This window comes from Mauremys mutica, chromosome 16 (assembly GCF_020497125.1).
Source record: "Mauremys mutica isolate MM-2020 ecotype Southern chromosome 16, ASM2049712v1, whole genome shotgun sequence".
Taxonomy (NCBI): domain Eukaryota; kingdom Metazoa; phylum Chordata; order Testudines; family Geoemydidae; genus Mauremys; species Mauremys mutica.
Genome location: NC_059087.1, coordinates 4,351,786 through 4,372,143, shown reverse-complemented (window position 1 = coordinate 4,372,143; position 20,358 = coordinate 4,351,786). Strand labels below are relative to the sequence as shown.

The 20,358-nt window shown below is 43.5% G+C and overlaps 1 protein-coding gene across 5 annotated transcripts in view; it reads right to left on the bottom strand.

Annotated features, from left to right (window-relative positions):
* Positions 1 to 89: 89 nt before the first annotated feature.
* Positions 90 to 20,358, bottom strand: part of LOC123350861 (SV2 related protein) — a 49,497-nt gene continuing 29,228 nt past the window's right edge. For 3 of the 5 annotated variants that reach the window (XR_006573859.1, XR_006573862.1, XR_006573861.1), the window contains 10 exons: positions 14,992 to 15,117; positions 13,723 to 13,851; positions 12,837 to 12,910; positions 12,446 to 12,522; positions 11,208 to 11,315; positions 10,364 to 10,475; positions 8,808 to 8,889; positions 8,479 to 8,568; positions 4,654 to 6,044; positions 90 to 631 (listed from right to left, as the gene is read on the bottom strand). Coding sequence is in view for 1 of the 5 variants with exons in the window: in XM_044989657.1 (XP_044845592.1) it covers positions 5,838 to 6,044; positions 8,479 to 8,568; positions 8,808 to 8,889; positions 10,364 to 10,475; positions 11,208 to 11,315; positions 12,446 to 12,522; positions 12,837 to 12,910; positions 13,723 to 13,851; positions 14,992 to 15,117 (1,005 nt within the window). In the remaining 4 variants the exon portion in view is untranslated. Of the gene's footprint in view, positions 632 to 3,659; positions 6,045 to 8,478; positions 8,569 to 8,807; positions 8,890 to 10,363; positions 10,476 to 11,207; positions 11,316 to 12,445; positions 12,523 to 12,836; positions 12,911 to 13,722; positions 13,852 to 14,991; positions 15,118 to 20,358 lie in introns of those variants that run through there. The other 2 variants (XR_006573860.1, XM_044989657.1) reach the window with 2 other exon arrangements.

Sequence of the window (20,358 nt, the reverse complement as noted above, 5' to 3'; positions counted from 1 at the left end):
CAGGTGTGTGATTCTATTTGCAGTCTAAGGGCTTAAAGGCTAGATTCTAATATTTGTACCTGCTAAAGGTCAGATCTAAATGTGCCCATGCATGATGCTTCTCCTGTTAGTGATGGGATTGACAAGGTCGGAAGTGCTAATTTAACAGAAACAGTCCAGATCTTCATTCCATGTTTCCAGTATTTTAGCTCTATCAATTTGTAACTAACATTTGATGAATTGCCACAATTCTAGGGCCTGAACAAACAGAAGGTTCTGAAACTGTATAATGTGAAATTACCTAGTTGGCTAAATCTTATTGCTAGTGGGCAAGTGACCATTAAAAACACAATCCCAGCTGGCACTATTTGGAACCCTGTGTAATTGAGATAATTTGTTCATTTCAGTGTATACAAAGAATCAGTACTTAAACTCTAGGCTCTGTTAACAGTCTCAACAGAGATTCCCAGGACTGAACAGAACTGGATATTTTCCTTCCTACATCAGGTTGAGGCACATAGGCAGGGGAAGTGGGGTGGAAGCTTGCACTGCCATGGTCCACCTTGTACCTGCTCTGTAGACGAAAGATCCCAATCTCCAGGGGCTGCCAATCAGCACTGTTTGCCTCTCAGTTCTCCACAACAATTACACCCTGTCATGAAGCAAAGCCAGAAGTAGGTCAAATGTCAATAAATATGTCCCCTGGAAACAAAGGAGGGTCATATCGCGCTGGAAGAAGTGATGAGAGAGCCTCAGAAATGGCCTGAGAGTCCAGAAAGTTCAGAGAAACCTCCAAAAGCTTAACCTCCTGCCCACTCCCAGACACTACTGTCACAACTCAGTCCCATTCTGTAGCTATTGCTCACTCCTACCCCAAGAGATAGATGTCTCCTGGATGGATTGTGGCTTCTACTGTAGCTGCACATTAAGAATGTACAACCTCAGGTTACAGAACGCTTGAAGCCCATTGGTCATTTTGACCCAGACATGAAGGAAATTCCATCTGTGAATTACCAGACATCAGAAGGAGAATAAATCATTTTAGGGTTAAAGGGACAGTGTCAGGTCAAATATGGCCTGAAATTTTATAAAAATAATCATTTGCAAAATCTAAAGCCAGTACGTTTCCATCAACTACAATCTGAATGGGAAGTTTTAACAAATAAACATTCCTTTGCAGTGTATGCGGGACTGAGGACATGACAGTGGAACCTGCTAGAAAGTTACTACAGACAAACAAACAGTTTATTATTGTGCAAGTGACGTGCATTTCAAAAAGTAAACAAAGATCTTAAATAATGAAAAGTAAATCAAGTCTTTAAAGCCCTTTCAGTTTTAATAAGGTGTGGGTTATTTATAAAGGAGTTAAGAAAACGTGTAATTTTTCACCTGACAGTATCCCTTCAAGTGTGAAACAAATACACAATTAAGGGTCTAATTTTTAGAACCCACAGATCCAACTGAAATCAGTGGGAGTTTCAGATGTCTAGGATATCTAAAAATCAGGACACAAATATCCTGTGAAACTACTGACCCTTCATAACAGCTGCAGTTATCAAGGTCCCATAATGGATTACACATCTAGGGCAGCAAAAGCATCATTACTGTAAAAACTATTAATTTATTCAACATAAAATATCAAGTGTGGAATCAAACTATCCAATGTTGCATTATTAACATAGGAACAAAAAATATTGTACAACAAGCTCAATATACACAAAGTTTTTTAAACATTAAAATGTATCCAGCTTAGAAACTGTACATTCACACACAAGATAACATTCAATGTTCTTTCAGCAAGCATTTAGGAATACTAAATCACTCGTCAAAGCATGCTTGGAGAATTATGTTCCCCACAACAGCTCTGCACATTAATTAATTGGACAGTTAACATATCTGTGAGCCCCACAATTCTGTTTGCTCCTAAATTTAATTCAAAATGATCTCATTTTGTTTTTTAAAATGAACTAGCTATATTAATTCTTTCCCAGTGAAAAATACACAACAGTGTTTAAAACAGAATCTTTGGAAGCTTAATTATATACATTAATAATGTTGCCATATTAACAAAATATGACGTGACTATTTATAGGCTATAGTGCGTTAAACCAAATGTTCTTCAGCTTTGCTCAATGGACATGCTGGAACATCCTTCTCCATTATTAACATCATTCAGGGACACTCACTCACTTCAGCTGCTTAAGGGCAAGATCCTGCTCCCACTCAAGTCAATAGCAAAACTCCTATTGACTTCAGTGACACAGAATCAACTCTTAAGAGCCCGATCCTGTCCCCTTGGAGTCTGATTCAAAGCACATGGGAGTCAGTGGAAATACTCAGGCTTTCCATCAGGCCTCAGGTAGGGACCGCTGTTCATGACTGAAGGCCTATGAATTATAATTACCTCAGCAGGGCCAATCCTGGTATTTCTATAACAAGGTACATTTTTTAATGCAGCATTTATATAAAACGAAAAGCAAAAATGCCTCTAAACGGCTTTTTGTAATATTGTAAATGTCATAGGTTAAGCAGGTACCAGCTTCTCAACAGGATTAAAAGCCTTTGCATAGCCTATAAATATCTATTAAAATGAAATATTTGATTGGAAGTGTGTGTATATAAATATACACATACACACACACACATACACTTCACATAAAACTCTCTGAATGCACGTTTTGAAGGCCATTGCAATGTCACATCTTCAAACTGTTGAATGCTGACTCAAAAATCAAAGCAGTGTGTGCATATGATCATTTGAAAGGCAGAAGTAGATTTTTAAGTAGAGGAGGAGCTCAATAGCAACCTAAAAGGCTCATTAGCTAGCCTGTTAACACAGCAGTCCTGTGAGACGGTAGGTTTCATGCATCTGTTCTCTCCTCTAACACATACTTACAATGAATCGAGTTTTCAAAAGAGCCTCCAATTCTGGGCATCCAACTAACTGCAAGCACAAATGATGGAAGCTGGGTATCTAACCATGCTTCCCATCAGGTAGGGATCTAAATTCTATCATTTGTGCTTGCAACTGGTTACAGGTACCAAATTACAGACCAGGCTCAGGCCCTATATAGTGTTTTCATTGCAAGGTTCAGGGACCACCTTATACAGCTGTGCTCATGAATCCAAAAGTTAATGTGAGTTGCACTCTGGCTATCTGAATGTTACACTATGCAATCGAAAACCATTCAGGGCTTGTTTCTCCCCTCAGAAACATGCTGTATATCTTGTGTACATTACCGTGAGAGCCCCAGGTAAACAAGCAGGTGTGCCACATGAGTCTGAGGGCAGCACTGAGCCACTCCAGTTGCATAATACATGAGGGAGGGATATCCAGTTAGAATCTGAATGGTGAGGAGATGAGAAGGAATCATTCCCATTGTCTGCTAGTTAAGAGTACTTTCTGTTCACTTTCAGCGGTTCTCAAACTGTGGGTCAGGAGCACAAAGTGGGTTGTGACCCCATTTTAATGGGGTGGCCAGGGCTGACTTGACTTCCTGGGGCCTGGGGCCAAAGCCTGAGCCCCATTACCCAGGGCCGAAGCCTGAGCCGCACCACCCAGGGCCAAAGCCGAAGCCCGAGGGCTTCAGCCCTTGGTGGCAGGGCTCAAGTTACAGGCCCCCTGCCTGGGGATGTAGCCCTTGGGCTTCAGCTTGGCCTCCCCGCCCGGAGCGGTGGGGCTTGGGCAGGCTCAGGCATCGGTCCCCCCTCCTGGGGTCTTGTAGTAATTTTTGTTGTCAGAAGGGGGTCATGGTGCAAGGATGAACCCCTGCTTTAGACTGATTGGAACTTTTAGCATATTGGAGAGTCAACACTGAATACAGAACTAATAGACAGGCAGAGATACTCATACCATGTAAAGTGTTAGTACTAGAAATGGACAACATTCTCCTATGCCATCAAACACATGTAAAGCTGGATATCTCTGAACTGAATTACATTTTAAATGAAATGTAGCATTCACCTGTTCAGACCAGCCAGCTATTTCTGGACTGCTTCATTATAACCACCATCTTTTAATGCTAGGTGACTATATAGACTTTGGGTCCCTTGTCAGTCTTACACCTCCTGCACCATAAGATACCTCCACGCAGAATGCCACCAATTGATTTGGCCATTCCTGGTAGTTTGGAGATCTTCAAATTCCTTTAAGGAATTTCCCATATATAATTTCATATAATGGTATAAGTTAAACAGCCTACTACATCTTGGAGTGTTATACTGAGCAATAGCTCTGCATTTCTGTAAGTGAACGTTGAATGTAGATTGTGTTCTCTTATTTTGCACCATTGGCAGACTCAGTGAACTATTTCAGCCCCAGAGAAAAGGACTTTATAGGGAACGGCTTGGTCCACCATGTAGTTAAAATATGGTCTTGTGCCAATCCATAGCATGCACAACACTATATTTCTGTGAAATGACTGACCACATATATTATTGAAAATGTATTGCTTCCCATGGCCTAGTGACTAGAATTAAGTACCTTCAGTTACATCTGACAGTGTATTCCATAGGCTGGATTTCTGGAAAAATACCAAGACCCATGGATGATAACTGTCTGATTTTGTTACACATTTCTTTGCTTTACATCCATCAAGTTTTGAAATCTGAATCCCCATTCACAGACAGATTCCTTACAAACCAAAAGGTACATATGAATTGAGTTGTCCTCACCTGAACTATACCACTCCCTGTGGTGAGAGAAAGAACTTCATCAACTACATCAAAATTACTGGGGGAGAGTCAATCTTCTGCTGATGACACTGGTATAGCTCTTCTCAGGACTTCTTCTCATTTAAGATGTGATGCCAATTACATTCCTTCATAACTTGCCATTACATTCCATGTACAACTGGCAGCTACCCTAGAGTTCTGCCCAGCTGATAGAGAATCTGCTCCTGTTGGGAGACACATGAAGGCAGTTCCATCGGAAGTGCTACAAGCAGCTGTTCAAATTAAGACATGTGTGTCATAGGCATTGTCAAATCACTATGGGAACGTACTTATGCAAATTGAACAGAAATATATCTGGACCCATGCAGTAAACCACAGCGTGCATCTCCACACACACAGAGACATCAGGACAGCTGAAGCAGTCTTCACCAATGCAACAGACAGAGGGCTCAATGCTTCTGGCAATGCTAGAAAATTTAAATTCTGTTCCAAACTGCTAGAATTTACATTTCTCATATAGTGTCCCATCTCTGCATCCAACAGCACTCTTCACAGACTCAAACTACTCTGCCTTGAGGAAAGCAAACACTCAAGATGCATTCCAAACAACCTTCTCAGTGCCTGGTAATTTCCAAGGAACAGAACTTATAGGCAAGGGAACTGGAAAGCATTAGTTGGTTTGCTGTTACAACATGTTGTTGATGACTAAAAAGTGCAAGGCAGGCATCTAATTTAAAAACCCTATTCTGTAGTGTATGGAACCCACCGTGTGTTATGCCAGGTACATAGTAAATATTAATCTTTTGCTTTTAGGCATCAAAAGTACTGGTTTTTTAAATTTTACAGCTGATACTGAATTGCATTCAGTTAGCTATTTGCTTGACACAGGACATTTTAAGCTCAGTATCTGATCATGCAAGCACAATAGACTCTTAAAAAAGCCCTTCTCTCTGAACTTCAAATGACATCCTGATCAAATGTCTCTTGTTACACAAGTAAATTTTTATGAGTGTGAGCAAAGAGCAGTAAAGACACAATTTGCTTAGGTCCAAATCAAAAGTTCCTGCAATTTGACACGACATTGGCAGTGACAGCACGGTCGGCTTTATACGCTTGTTTTTTTAAAATATGATTCTTGCTTGTTTCATCCTTCCTTGCAAGGGGCCGGGGGGGCTCATGTTCTATCATTCCTGTGATCCAGAATTTGACCTGGTGACTCCCATGTTGTGGGATACTCTCCCAACCATCTCTTGTCCCCATTCTCTGTGGCTGGACTCCTGCAGACCACGCCCTTTTGTTTCAATGGGCAAAAAACAGGAAGCCACGGCTGCCAACAGGCAGCATCCACTGTAAACCACCAGAGTTAAATAGACTGAAGATTCCAGCATCACCTAGGGGAAAGTAAGTGAAAAGGTAAGAAAAGATTAACTGAATCCACTGCAAAAGAAAACAAAAATTTTGAGACTGGAGTATAAAATGTTAATTCCTTTAGGGAAAACATCACTTTTTAAAAGCCACTATATTACATACTTTTCTTTCTTTTTAGATAATACTTATCCCTTAAATACACACAAAATACCTTGGATTAAGAGTCACATCACCCATCTGAGGTAGGCTAATGTTATCCTTACTTCATAGATAGGGAAACGATGGCAAAGAAATTAAGTGACTTGCCCAAGGCCAGTGTCAGAGCTAGGACTTCCTGGCTCCTGGTCCTGTAGTCGGACCACTAGGCTACCCTCTCTCTAAGGAGTCTCATGAAAGTGATTTGCAACCACGCAAATAAAATGAGGAACAGAAAATAGCTTTTCAGACTTCATGTACTGACCCATTTGTCAGTTCTCTCACTTTTACTGTCTCCCTCCCTTTTGAATGGGTCCTTCTGTCTCTTCCTTCTCCAGCAAGTCCTGATGGACTGGAATGAAAACCCCATCGCTGAACAATCCCTGCTTTGGGAAGATTCAGCTCTGAACTTCGTGGCTCAGATCTATTGCTAACAGAAATATATGTCAGTGTCTGGAACTCATCAATAGTCTCTACTTCAATCACCCTCTGTGGCTGCTTATTCCATTTGTTTTTGTTATTGCCCTTTGAATGAAGAAATTTTGCCTGAGCTCCCTGCTTATTCTGATTTTCTTATTCTTTAGATTTTATCCACTAATCCTGATCATCTGGCTAGTGTGAAAAATGCCTCTTTATGGACTTTAATATTACATCACTTTAAAGTCTCCGATATTCCAGTTCAGTTTAGAAAAGGGACAACTAAGGGGGAAATGATAGAGGTCTATAAAATCACGAATAGTGTGGAGAAAGTGAACAGGGAAGTGCTGTTTACCCCTTCCCATAACATAAGAACGAGGGGTCTCCTAATACAATCAATAGGCTGCAGGTTTAAAACAACAAAAGGAAGTACTTCTTCACACAGTGCACAGTCGAGCTGTGGAACTCATTGCCAGGGTACATTTTGAGGGCCAAAAGTAAAATTGGGTTCAAAAAAGAATTAAATAAGTTCATGGAAGATAGGTCCATCAATGGCTATTAGCCAAGAAAGTCCAGGATGCAACCCCATACCCTCAGTGTCCCTAAACTTCCAACTGACAGACCCTGAGATTGGATGATGGGACGGATCACTCGAAATTGCCCTGTTCTGTTCATTCCCTCTGAAGCATCTGGTAATGGTCACTGTCAGAAGACAGGATACTGGGCTAGATGGGCCGTTGGTCTGACCCAGTATGGCTGTTCCTATGTTCTTATGAGAAATGGATCATCTCTCTTAAGGTTCAAAGATCAGAAAAAAGTTGAGGCCTGTTACCATCTTGGTTGCCCTGCACACACCCTCTCCAATGCAACAATCCCCTTTCAGTGGTATGGTGACTACTACTACAGATCGAATCCACTTCAGGCTCAGTGACACTCTGAGAATCTGCATCCCTTGGGATAGCATGGGAAAAGGTAGGCCACCCAAGTGTGGGGTTTTGAGTGCATTATGCCTGTGGAGACTCAAGAAGGTGCAGTGCTCCTGGCATGCAGTGGGGAGAGCAGACATCTAGCACAGATGAAGCACAGGCCTCCAGTCAATTCCCAATGTGTAGAGATAATGGGGCAATGGCCAGGCCCTACCCTTGTAGCCTATGTCCTCCTGAGTTACTAATCACTATGAGCAGTGTTAATGGCACCCTACACTGTCATATATGGTCTCTACTGTGTGGGAGCAAAGGTGGGAAAAGGGCACTACACATTAGAGGCTAACCTGGTTTGGCTTCAGATGCCCCCACTGCCTCAGTTTCCCTTCCTCCCCAGTTAGTCAGACCTCTCCCTGTGGATATTTTCACAATAACCCTCCCCTTTAGCAGTCTGATTCATTAACATAAAGTTCAAAGCACCGCAAGTCTTCCACGCAGCCTTCTGTGAGGGCACGGCCCTTGGTGCAGGGTTCTTAGTCCCGTCCCTGCTGAGGCTTGTTCTCCACACCTTTCCTAGCTGGCTCCTGCTCCCTGCAGGTTTGCACTCCCCAAGCCACCTGCATGGAACCACTCACACAGCCCCTTTACCCTTTAAGACTCTCCCACAACTGACCTCAGACTGTCCTTCTATCCCCCAGCAGGCCTGATTCCTACTCACATGACCCCTGGATTGAAAGGTAAATCAGTCACAGGAGAGGCTGAGTCCAGCTCTCCCTTAAAGGACTAGCTCACCCTCTGACAGGCACCAACATACTTCCTCCACTCCAACATAGTTGGGTGAGGACTGGCCCTTAATACAGAAAGGCCGTTTTCTCCATCGATTCCTGTGCTACTAAACTGTTTGGAAGAGAGGGAGTTTTACCTGTGCAATAAATGGGGTTATTAAGGCTCCCACTCTGGCCATTCCACTGCATGTTCCTAAGCCCAGAGCACGAGTGGCTGTTGGGTAAACCTGTAGATAAAGCATCAACACGTTAACCCTAGGATACAGCTCTCTTCCGACCTTACATCTCTTTATCAAAGAGCGACACTAAACGTAAGTTCTGTCAGGTCTATAACACTCAGACAACATAATGGCTCAATAAATTGTAGCCTGTATAAGGCCTATTATGAGAAGATCATGGAATTCAGCTGTCCCACCAGGGCCTCATTCCCATTAAACCTTCTTGTTACAAAAATGACCTTACTCACCTCAGGAGTGTAAACATAAGCAGCCTGAAATCCTCCTGAAATGAAAGCCCTTGCGATGAAGAGCAGCACAGTAAGAACATTTCTGTGAGAATAAGGAGAGCAGGGGTTGGGTTCAGTACAGTTTTTATTTGAATTTAGAGACAAGTAGCAATTAAAAAAAGATGCTAAATGTTATTAGCTAGATCCATTCTGTTTTTATTGACCCTCCTCCATTTTTCTGGACCTTTAATACAAGGACAGTTCAAAAAAATCTGTGATCACTACAGACACCTGGGCTTTTCTAAGCGTCTGCATTTTGACGAAGCACTATTAACAGCCAGTGACCAGTGAAGTAAATTACATGTACTAGTCCCAGCCTAAAGATATTTGGATGAGGAAAATATGCACTAAATAATTGACCTTACACTAGTCTGACCCTGGGATAACTCAGCTGGAGCACAATTGGAGTAAATGAGATCAGAATCAGGCTGTGGGCTTCCTGTGTAAAGGTGTGAAATTGGACACACTTGGTTATTTATTCATATTGTTAGGATTTATTATTATTATTTTTACAGTGCCTGAAAATGTTCTAGGAGCTCTCTCTACACAAGACAGTCCACAACAACTAAGATGCCATTTCTATGCCGTGCCCCTCCCTCCACCCCCAGAATAGAGAAAGCACTGTCCACAAGTGACAGGAAGGCCAAAATATTCCAAAAGGCTTAACACTTATAATCAGAAGCAGATTTTCCAAAGAGCTCAGCACACTGAGTCAACGGTGGCACTCAGCTCCTGTGAAAATCTGGCCATAAGTGTTACAATGGAAGATGCCGGGTGCTGTGCACTTTGGAAAATCTGGCCTCAGTTGTGGGTTCTGAGCAGTCAAAAATTTAGCCCTGAGTTCTTTAGAAAATTGGGCCTTAACTGGCTACAATGCCAAAATACAGGTTCCTTCCATCAGTGAAGTAATTTCCAGAATCTTAGGTCAAATGTACCAATTTTCCAGGCCAAGACCTCAACTTCACTAGTCAGTGCCCATCGCCTACCCTGTAATTGCACATTCTAATCCATAACACAGTTTAGACTGCTCTGAACTTCAGTCTCACAATTAAAGGCCAAGCTCTGCTGCGAATTGGTGCGAGTAACTGAATGGGAGGCAGGTACACAGCAGTGGAGCCAAGCCTAGAGGTTCATCATTCATTTGGCAAGTGGATAACTAGAAAACTAATTGCAAAACTAGAGATACCAGCATCACTACATGTACTGGTAGTTGAGACCCACTGCACAAGATTTGATTTAGAACTTTTTTCAGAGAGCTATTTCCTACTTTGATGTCAACTATTATCCCCTTTGGTGTATTCTGAACACAGGACTTTGGGGAAGACAGGCTTTCTCCCCTCCCGCTTCTCTTATTTTTCTTCTAAACACTCTGTAGAGAAAAGCCTAACTTTCCTTTTGAAATCTTTTCACAAATTAACTTGGTCAATTCTTGGCTCTTAAAACCATCACTTTCAACCTATTGTCCCATATGGCAGAGTAAATGGATCGGGGTTTAGTTTTCACTTTGTGCTGCGTACCTTCCAACGCACAGAAATAACAGGAGACTACAAAACGAGAAGACGAAAAAGGAAAGCGCCATGGTTTTTTTACGGCCTATCCGATCAATAATCCAGAGGGTCACCAGAACACCTGTATGGGAAGAGAAATGGATTGGCCCACATCTGTTGAATGAGTTCAGATTTAGCTGCAGCATCCAGCAATTACCACACAATGTTATTTGGCTTTGTAATTTATTTCCTTTTTGTGTGAATCTGTTGCAAGTGAAAGGAGCCAGATTGGCAATCCAAGGGAAGGGGTTTCCCTATGGACAAAACATGTACAATACAGGCCGTGGAGCTGCACTCATACCAGAGCTGGATTTGTCACTGAGATTTTAATCCAGAGCAGTGATAATATCCTGAATCACTGCCTTGTGATATGCCATCTCAAGCCAATTAGTACCTAGGGATGTAGTCATAAGTCTAATGGAACAATATTCATATTGCTACCATATGTCACCTATCTTTCTTGCTCTATTGTCACACTGCTTATTTAAATAATTGTGACTTTAAAAGTCATGGCTCTGATGGTGTACAAGGTTGTGAAGGTCCAACACTGAGTAACCATACCCAGGATCCTTTACAAATAATTCTGGAAAGCCGACGCCTGGATGAAAGTTTATATGACTATGCTGCTTCAACAGAAATTCATTGGATGATAAAATCCTACTGAATTGTTACTCTTCCTCAGAATACATGGCCTTCAGTTTGGACTGGAGCCATAACCAGATTGACCACTGTGGCTTCTCAAGACACTTCCCAGAGGCTGCTTCTGCAGTAAGCCTCCATGCAGTGATGCACTGGCACTTATACGATCGCTTACCTGGGAACTCCGATAAAGTGGTCCAGAGCAGATCTGTGTAGTCTTCCTCTGTCAGATACTCACAGGCCAGGCTGCACTTTGCTTTAACTGCTTTCCTTCTACTGGAAACTGTGGGAAGAGAAAGAAGCAGCATTTGTGATATTTTAAGTAATCTCCTCTCTGCTGATTCTCCTATACACCTGCTGTGCTTTTGTGATTCTTGCTGCTGTAACCAGTGGAGTGCACGTGGCTGGAATTCAGCAGCACAGCAGGTGCACTTTACCTGAATGTATTGTACCCAGAACACCTAGCCAAAGCCAAACAGTTCCTAAGCAGTCTTGCTTCTAGTAGGATGCAACCCTGACCTGAAGACTGATGATTTACACTATTTTTTAAAATCAGAATAGACTTCTGTGATCTCAGGCTAGTGATGGTGCCTTCTGTGTCTCAATAGCCCCACCTGTAAAATGGGGATAATAATACCTTACCTACACCACAGACCTGCGTTTTAATCACTAGACCACACTGTCTCCCAATAACTACCCACATTTTTCTAGGATCCAAAGTTGGATTTCTCATTCTACTCCCAGGCTGCTAGGCAAGCCCTGAATTGATACCTTCTCACAGCAATACCCATCCCCTTTGTATAATTTCCAACCGCCATGGTGTGTTCCATAATTTAGTGTGTTCAGAATACAGTAACACTCTCCCTAGGGGAATCTAATTTTCAAGGCGTTTTAAAGATCTTTATACAGTTAAAACACTGACAATAACACAACAAACTGCAAGAGAAAAGGTGCTGAATTTCTATGCAATATTTTTTCCCGCAGCAGTTCTTTACATTTCAAGCACCCAGAAACCCTGTGGCAGCTGGCAATTTTCTATTTCAGACCTAATTAGGCCTGGGAGTGGCAAATCTGGAAAGTCACATTTATGTAATCACACTTTATTCAAGAAGAATAGATACTTGCCTCTAATAAGCCTCCTTTGCAGACTCCCCTGCTATTTCACAACTTGGATTTAGGGAATCCTTCCTGTGGCCACCACAGAACCCCTATGCCTCAAGCAGCAAGCAAGGTACAGTAGCTGACTTCTTATGTTCAGAATTAACAAACTCTTAACAAGGTTTCCTAAAGTGTGTGCTAGAAATTGTGACCCTTTCCAAGTCTTCAGCAGAAACTGCTCCAATAAAAGGAATCCCACCTTTTTTCTCTCATCTACAGGGCATATTTAGAAAGAAGAGAAGGGCTAATACTCACTGCTGCAGACATCCCCTGCTTGGAAGAGCTCTGTAGTTAATAAAACTAACCCATAATAAGAAAAGGCATTGGAAAACCTGCGAGGAAGGAAATGAGAGAGGAAGTCTGAGATGGTCAGACATATAATATACTAAGCAATGTGAATCAAAATGGAATTGAATGGAAGTGAGGAGTTCCATTAAATACCTTCTTAAAGTATGGTTCCTACTTCCATCCAGAAAATGAATAGGCCACTGGATCTTGAATGAATGTTATTTGGTGGTTTAAGAAATTACAGTGTAATGCAGTTTAAGGGGAGTGGGATTTGCTCCATTTTAGTGATATTGTAAATGCATCCACTGAAAAACATACATAAGCATGCTGGCATTGAACAGTTTATATCTCCTCTTACCATATAAACCAAAGCAACAATGTTGTCCATCTAAACTGGGGTGTGAAAAGGTCCCTCATTTTCCCCCGGTCTTCCTGTTTTGAAACAAACAAAAATACAGCTATTTGATTTGGTTTCTATTTAAAATTGATTTCAGGCCATAAAGAGTCAGAGGAAACTTGATTGCATAGAATCACATACTTCCATTCTTATGTCAGGCCATCTGATATATATTACACAGCTTAGGGCCAGATATTCAGTCCCTGTTCAGGCCCCTTCATGCATATGAGCAGCGTAAAGGAGCCACAATCTGGTTGTAGCTGCCAAGTTAAGAATTCCCCTGCCAGAGGGAATTCTCAGCTGGTGTAAGTCATCAGAGCTGGCTCATACCACCCCAGCATTTCTGCACTTCTCAGCAGGAGAATTTTGGCTGGCCTAAGAATTTCTGAAGGACAGAGGCAAGCCAGCCTGTGCAGAACTTCCCCAGAGTTTGGGGGTGCTCTGGGATTTGGGGTTGTCCAACATAGAGATGGGGGCTAGCTGCAAAATTCATATTCAACTTGGGATCCAAAATTCCACATATAGTTTTGAGGTGTTCAGATCTGGGGTTCTGATTTGGGCCCTTCAGTATTCTCCTGGTCTGAGTCTCAGTATAAAGAGGCCTAAAAGTGAGTGTAAATGTAATTTATGCCCATTTTACAGCCCCTTTACACTGCCACGATTTTTAGTATAAATAAGAATGAGGCCCTTAGTGTAATTCTCCATTAATTTAGCACATGTGATCACTGCTCATTAGTGTTTATTACTGGTTGAGATGCCAAAATTAAACTTAACACTGATTACTTGTGAAAGTAGCACAGTTTCTATTATATTCAGTATTGTTAATATGTCTGTTTCCTGTACTCACCTGTCTGGAAATGATTAATTTTCCCAGAGGCATTGGAGCTCCATTTTCTGCTGCTATCCGCTTTAAAGTGGCAATAGCCTTTTCTTGGTTTCCAGATAATACATCATATCTTGCACTTTCTGGCAGCCACTATGAAAGCAAAGCAGAGCAGATCAGAGCAGATCAGACACAATATTGTCAACGACAGGACAATAAACTGACTGGGGCAGATGTGAGTAGTCTCATTAACTGCAATGAGATGAGAAGGCTTGCACAAGCAGCCCTTGATGAATTACAGATTTGTCTTTCTGCCTATGAAGTGTCAATTTCTTCAACAGACTTTAAGAAATTCCAGATATCACTTTCATCTTATCATCAGGCATCCATCCCTAAACCTATCCCACAAGAGGTCTCTTTCCATTACTTGCTTTTTATTCTTGAAAGATTTGACTATATCTTTGGAATGTTTTGGTATTACATTCACAGCAGGAATGGCAAAACAGTCAATTAGTTAGCAGGAGTCTGACGATATTCAAAAATGTCCATTTTTAAAGTTTTTTTTTTCAATACATAAGATTTTAAACACCTGTGTAATTATCTGGAGAGATTCCTGAAAAAAAAGAGACAATGGCTAAAAAATAACAGCAGCCAAATAGTCAAATTATTACGCAGACAGTAGCGTATATATAGCTTGTAAGGGAATGGGTTGCTATCACATATACTTTAATTGAACAGGGTACACAAATTCAAGTGTCACAAATATGTGAATCTGTTTAAGAATCTGACCTGTAATATATAGATAGCATATTATGCTGAGGTTGCCATGAGCTCTGAGAGTTTTTAATTAACCACAGATTAGATGGAAGCTGTGATTTGCAGTAAAATTATTTAAGAGTCTCAAGATGAATCAGAAAATAACTGATTTTAATAAGAGTCAGAGGTTGATCCCACTGAATTTGACTGAAACTGTATGAGTAAATTTGAGAGAGAATCCCAGTTCTGATTGGTTTCACAGTACTCCAAACTACCAACATTCTACAGTAGGGCATCAGATTACAAGCATTACATCATCGGAACAACTCTCATTGAGAAACCTACTATTACTAGCTGTTGAAACAGCATCTTTTGAAGCAGTATCATTTACATCATCATTTCAGTTTTATTAACAGGATACCATTAGGAAACTCATTGCTGTCATGATTCCACTCAATCAGGATCCATATTAACTATATTTTTATAGTGAAATGTAAGATTTGCTGCACAAACATTTCTCCTGCGAAGAATACCTACAAAACATAAGATGGCGAACAGCAAGAGTGGAACAGCAGAAAGAATGAGCAGCCAACGCCAGCCAAGAGTGGGCATCACAAACACTGCAAGGAGGACTTCAAATACAGTCCCAATGGCCCAAAAGACCTGCAAAAGTGAAAAGGAAAAGGTCACAAAGGGGGATAAAATCATTCTGAGACGCATGGCTGATGATAGCACAGAAACTAAAAAGAAGGACCATCTCCATTAATGCACTCTTCAAACTGAAGTTCTACCATCATAGAATCATAGGGTTAGAAGGGATTGCAAGGGTCATCCAGTCTAACCCCCTGCCAAGATACAGCATTTGTTGTTGTAAACTCTGTACTGTAGAGACTGGTGGTGAATCAGGGATGAGACATGTAAAATGTGCATAGGTGTAAGCCAAGAGAAATCCAGCCATTTGTGAATAAAATTTTTTCTCATGCTCCATGAGCTCCGCTCTTGAAACGTATTATCAATGTTCTCTGGAAAGCCATGTTTAAATGTAGATGAATAAACTGGTATTAGAGGCAGCTTCTTATCTAAAATAGCCTCATATTTCATATATGGGAAGGCTTTTCTATATTTGTATACATTTTGTCTTCAGACTTCATCCATAACTCTCCCTATGTTCCAAGCATTTCATAAGTCCATATTCCATTCTAAAACTCAGGTTACTGAAAACTTTGGGTAAGGAGAAAAAAAAAGGTTTCATATGATTGGACATTTTCTGCTACTCATGTTGGTGGTTTCAAACAGTTAAATTTCACCTTCAGCAAGATCAATGTGCCGTATACATTTGTTACAGAAGAACTGCAGACAGGTAAATAATGAGTCAGATTTAATTTGTGGTTGATGGGCCAAATTCTGCTCCAATTTACAGGTACTGCCTCAGTGATGTCACTTGACAGTAGATTTTGGCCACATATATTTCACATTGCCTACAGTTTCCTCAAAACAGCTGCAAAATCCTTATGGTGTGAATGATTAAGATGATTGTAGATCCCCTTCAGTAGATACCCGGATATAATAAAGTAGCTTAGGATAATAATAATTTCTGAATATAATTCTTATAAACTGCTGTGAGATCTACAGTCCTGTTCTCCTTACATAGGTAAAACTATCAAAACCAACAGGAGTTTTGCTTGCAAATGAAGGAAGGAATTGAGACTCTTATTAGTAAGGCCAGAGCTGGGACACTCTGTTGTGAAACGCACCCAGGTCCATCTGATATTTTCTTCCCTTTGATTTTTTTGTTCCCTCAAGGTCTAATTTCCTTTTTCTGTTAACTAACTAGTCAATGCTTAGGATAAATTTCTGATTCCACTGGGTGATGACATGGATCCAGAATGCTCAGAACTAGCCGGACCCTGAAAAGGGGAACAGACTACCAGCACCAGGAAAGAGAGCTGCTCAGCTACTGAACTCTACTTAGTGAAGGTCAGGCAGTGAAAGCTAATTCTAGGCAGCAATTATATTGGAAGATTCATTTTGTTTAAAGGCTATTTGAATTCAGGGAGGACAAGATTTCACAGGTACAGCCCTTTCAAAGCCATTGAGGGTTTGGCTACACTTGCAGGTGTGCAGCGCTGGGAGTTAAAGCTGTCTTCGTACAGCTGTGTAGGGAAAGTGCTGGAGTGTGGCCACACTGATAGCTACCAGCGCTGCAGTGTGGCCACATTTGCAGCATTTGCAGTGGTGTTGGGAGTGGTGCATTATGGGCAGCTATCCCACAGAGCACCTCGTCCCATTTTGGCGCCGTGGGTTGAGGGAAGGGGGTGGAGGGTGCGGGTCATTCTGCTTCCTGTCCCAACACCCCGTGATGCATCGCTTCACATCCCAGCAATCCTTGTTTTTCCATCCACGTTTGGCACCATCTTGACTCTCTCAACGGTTTCTGTGCTGCGCGATTTCTGTGGGAAATGGAGCCCGAACTGCTGAGGAGTATGCTGACGAGTCTCGCCAGCACATCACGTTTGGCAGTTGAGCTATTCCTTAAGATCCAAAGTGATGAGGAGTCCGACGATGATAGCGAGTCGCCTGACGCGTATGACACTAAATTGCTTCTGGCATTCACGGAAATGCTCAGCACCGTGGAACACCGCTTTTGGGCTCGGGAAACAAGCACTGAATAGTGGGATCACATCGTCATGGAAGTCTGGGATGACGAGCAGTGGCTGCAGAACTTTCGGATGAGAAAAGCCACTTTCATGGGACTGTGTGAGGAGCTCGCCCCCACCCTGTGGCGCAAGGACACGAGATTGAGAGCTGCCCTGCTGGTGGAGAAGCGGGTGGCTATTGCAATCTGGAAGCCGGCAACTCCAGACAGCTACCGATCGGTCGGGAACCAGTTTGGAGTGGGAAAGTCGACCATTGGAATCGTGTTGATGCAAGTTTGCAGGGCCATTAATCGCATCCTGCTAAGAAGAACCATGACTCTGGGGAACATGCAGGACATTGTGGATGGCTTTGCAGAAATGGGTTTCCCTAACTGTGGAGGGGCGATAGATGGGACGCATATTCCTATTCTGGCACCACCCTACCTAGCATCCAAGTACATTAATCGGAAGGGGTATTTCTCTATGGTTCTCCAGGCGCTTGTGGATCACCATGGGCGTTTCATTGACATTAACACAGGCTGGCCTGGAAAGGTGAATGATGCACGCATCTTTCGGAACACTGGCCTGTTCAGGAAGCTGCAGGCAGGGACTTTTTTCCCAGACCAGAAGATCACAGTAGGGGACGTCGAAATGCCCATTGTGATCCTTGGAGACCCCCCTTACCCGTTAATGCCTTGGCTCATGAAACTGTATACAGGGAAGCTTGACAGGAGCAAGGACCAGTTCAACTACAGGCTGAGCCGGTGCCGAATGACTGTGGAGTGTGCTTTTGGCCGTTTAAAGGGGCACTGGCGATCTCTGTATGGGAAGCTAGACTTGGGGGAAAGCAGCATCCCCGCAGTTATATCCGCGTGCTGTACCCTCCATAATATTTGTGAAGGGAAGGGTGAAAGATTCAGTCAGGCATGGACCTCTGAGGTTCAATGCCTGGAGGCTGAATTTGCACAGCCAGAGAGCAGGGCTACTAGAGAGGCCCAGCACAGGGCTGCAAGGATTAGGGATGCCTTGAGGGAGGAATTTGAGGCTGAAAACCAACAGTAATGTTTGGTGCCTTGCACGGGAGTGAAGTGCAGTGGTTACAATGTTAGTAGGAATCTGTGTTTCCTAAGCTAATTTGCAGTGCCTGTTTCTTTCCTGGGCTAAGGTATCTTTGACTTTCCGGAATAATAAAGACTGTTTTCAAAGCCAAGAATTCATTTATTGAAAAGAAAATAACTTTATTGACAGACACACAACATTTTGGGAACCTAAAAGGGCAGGGGGTTGGGGTGGGGAACTGTGCAGTCACAGGTTTGAATATGTCCTGTCTGGAGTGCTGTGCAATGACTGCTGCACTTCAGGGTGCATATACTGCATGGTGATGGGGGTTGAGTGCAGAGGGTAAGGGTCGTAGTTCTCAGGGCTGGTTGGTGAACGTACAGGTGTTGGAGGCAGCTGGTGGTGGTAAGAACCTGGATGCTGGGGAAGGGAGTTTTGAGCTGACATTGGGGCACAAGGAAAAGAGCTTTGGGACGGGGGAGGGGAGGCGGCACAGTAGTGCTCTGCCTGCATGGCTACGAGTGCCTGGATAGAGTCTGCTTGGCGCGCCAGGATGCTTATCAGCTGCTTTGTGCTTTTCCTCCTGGCCGCTGCGTTTTTCTGGCGGATCCTGCTTTCCTTTTCCCTCCAGTCCTGCACTTTTTGATTCTCTGTGACAGAGTGATCCATAACTGCTTGCAGCATGTCTTCTTTGCTTTTTCGCGGCTTCTTCCGGAGGTTTTGGAGTCTTTGAGCTGTTGATAACACGGGCAGCCGAGATCTCAAGGTTGCTTGTGGAAAGGCAAAAAAGGCAACACTTAACAGAGGCAGCATTGTTTATATCAGACAGTTATTCCCACACAGTGAAGGAGTTTACAGTCTTCACAATAGCATAATTTTCCCATACCAAAGAGAGCGCACATAACCCACAGGAGCCCCGAAATGGTGAGTAAGGGGGACTGATTGCTTCAGGGCTGTACTGTCCTCGGGGTTTCTGTGCATTGGGGAAAGCAAACAGCTGCAGGGGGCACCTACACTGAACACTCTCCCAACATTTTCCACAGGAGTTGGTCCTGGAAGATATCTCGCTGCTGCGGGTCACCTGGGAAGAGCGGGAGGGTCTTCTACAGCAATGCGGATTCTGCCCTGGCCCCTATGCAGCTTGCCTGTGTCTTGCAATGGTCCCCCCACCCCTCGCGGCACAGTGGCGCGGACGCATTAGCCTGACTGGGACAAGAACCACAGTGGCTATCCCAATAAACTTGTGCAAGCGCATTGCCCACGCTATTCCACATCTAGGCATGCATGCAGCCCTAACCCTCCCTCCTCTCCCGAAAAATTTCCATCCTGAAAATAAAAGCCGCTTACCGGAAACCTGCTCCTCTGTTTGTCCTCCACCAAGTACTGGCTGCTGCACCTGGCTACCTTCCTCCTGGCTTGAGAAGAGCTCCTGGCTGCATGCCTCCAGGGACTCCGGGGTGTCTCCCCCCACCCTAGTACCCTCACTCTCAGTTTCCTCCTCCCCCCTTCTCTTCCTCCCCCGCTCTGAAGTGTCCATCGTGGTCCTCGGATTGGCGGTGGGGTCACCCCCAAGTATCGCGTCCAGCTCTTTGTAAAAACGGCAGGTCAAAGGGGCAGCGCCGGAGCGGCAGTTTCCCTTGCGGGCTTTGCAATAGGCACTCCGCAGCTCCTTCACTTTAACCCTGCACTGCAGCACGTCCCGGTCATGGCCCCTTTCCAGCATGGCCCTTGATATCTGCCCATAGGTATCGTAATTCCTACGGCTGGAGCGCAGCTGGGACTGCACAGCTTCCTCCCCCGCAAACACTGATGAGGTCCAGCAACTCGCCATTGCTCCATGCTGGGGCTCGTTTGGCGCGTGGAGGCATGGTCACCTGGAAAGATTCACTGATTGCACTCCACACCTGGCTGAGCAAACAGGAAGGGGATTTTTAAAATTCCCGGGGCATTTAAAGGGCGGGTCACCTGAGGCCAGGGCAGTAGAGTTCGAACTGATGAGCAGAGTGGCTGAACAGGCATTCTGGGATACCTCCGAATACCTCTGGAGGCCAATAACAGCGCTTTTGGTGGCCACACTGGCGGAGCAGCGCTGCATCACCAGTGCTGTTCTCTTTATTCCTCTCGTCAAGGTGGAGTACATGCAGCGCTGGAGCCAGGGAGATACAGCGCTGTATGTGCCTTGCAAGTGTGGACGGTGAGTGAGTTGCAG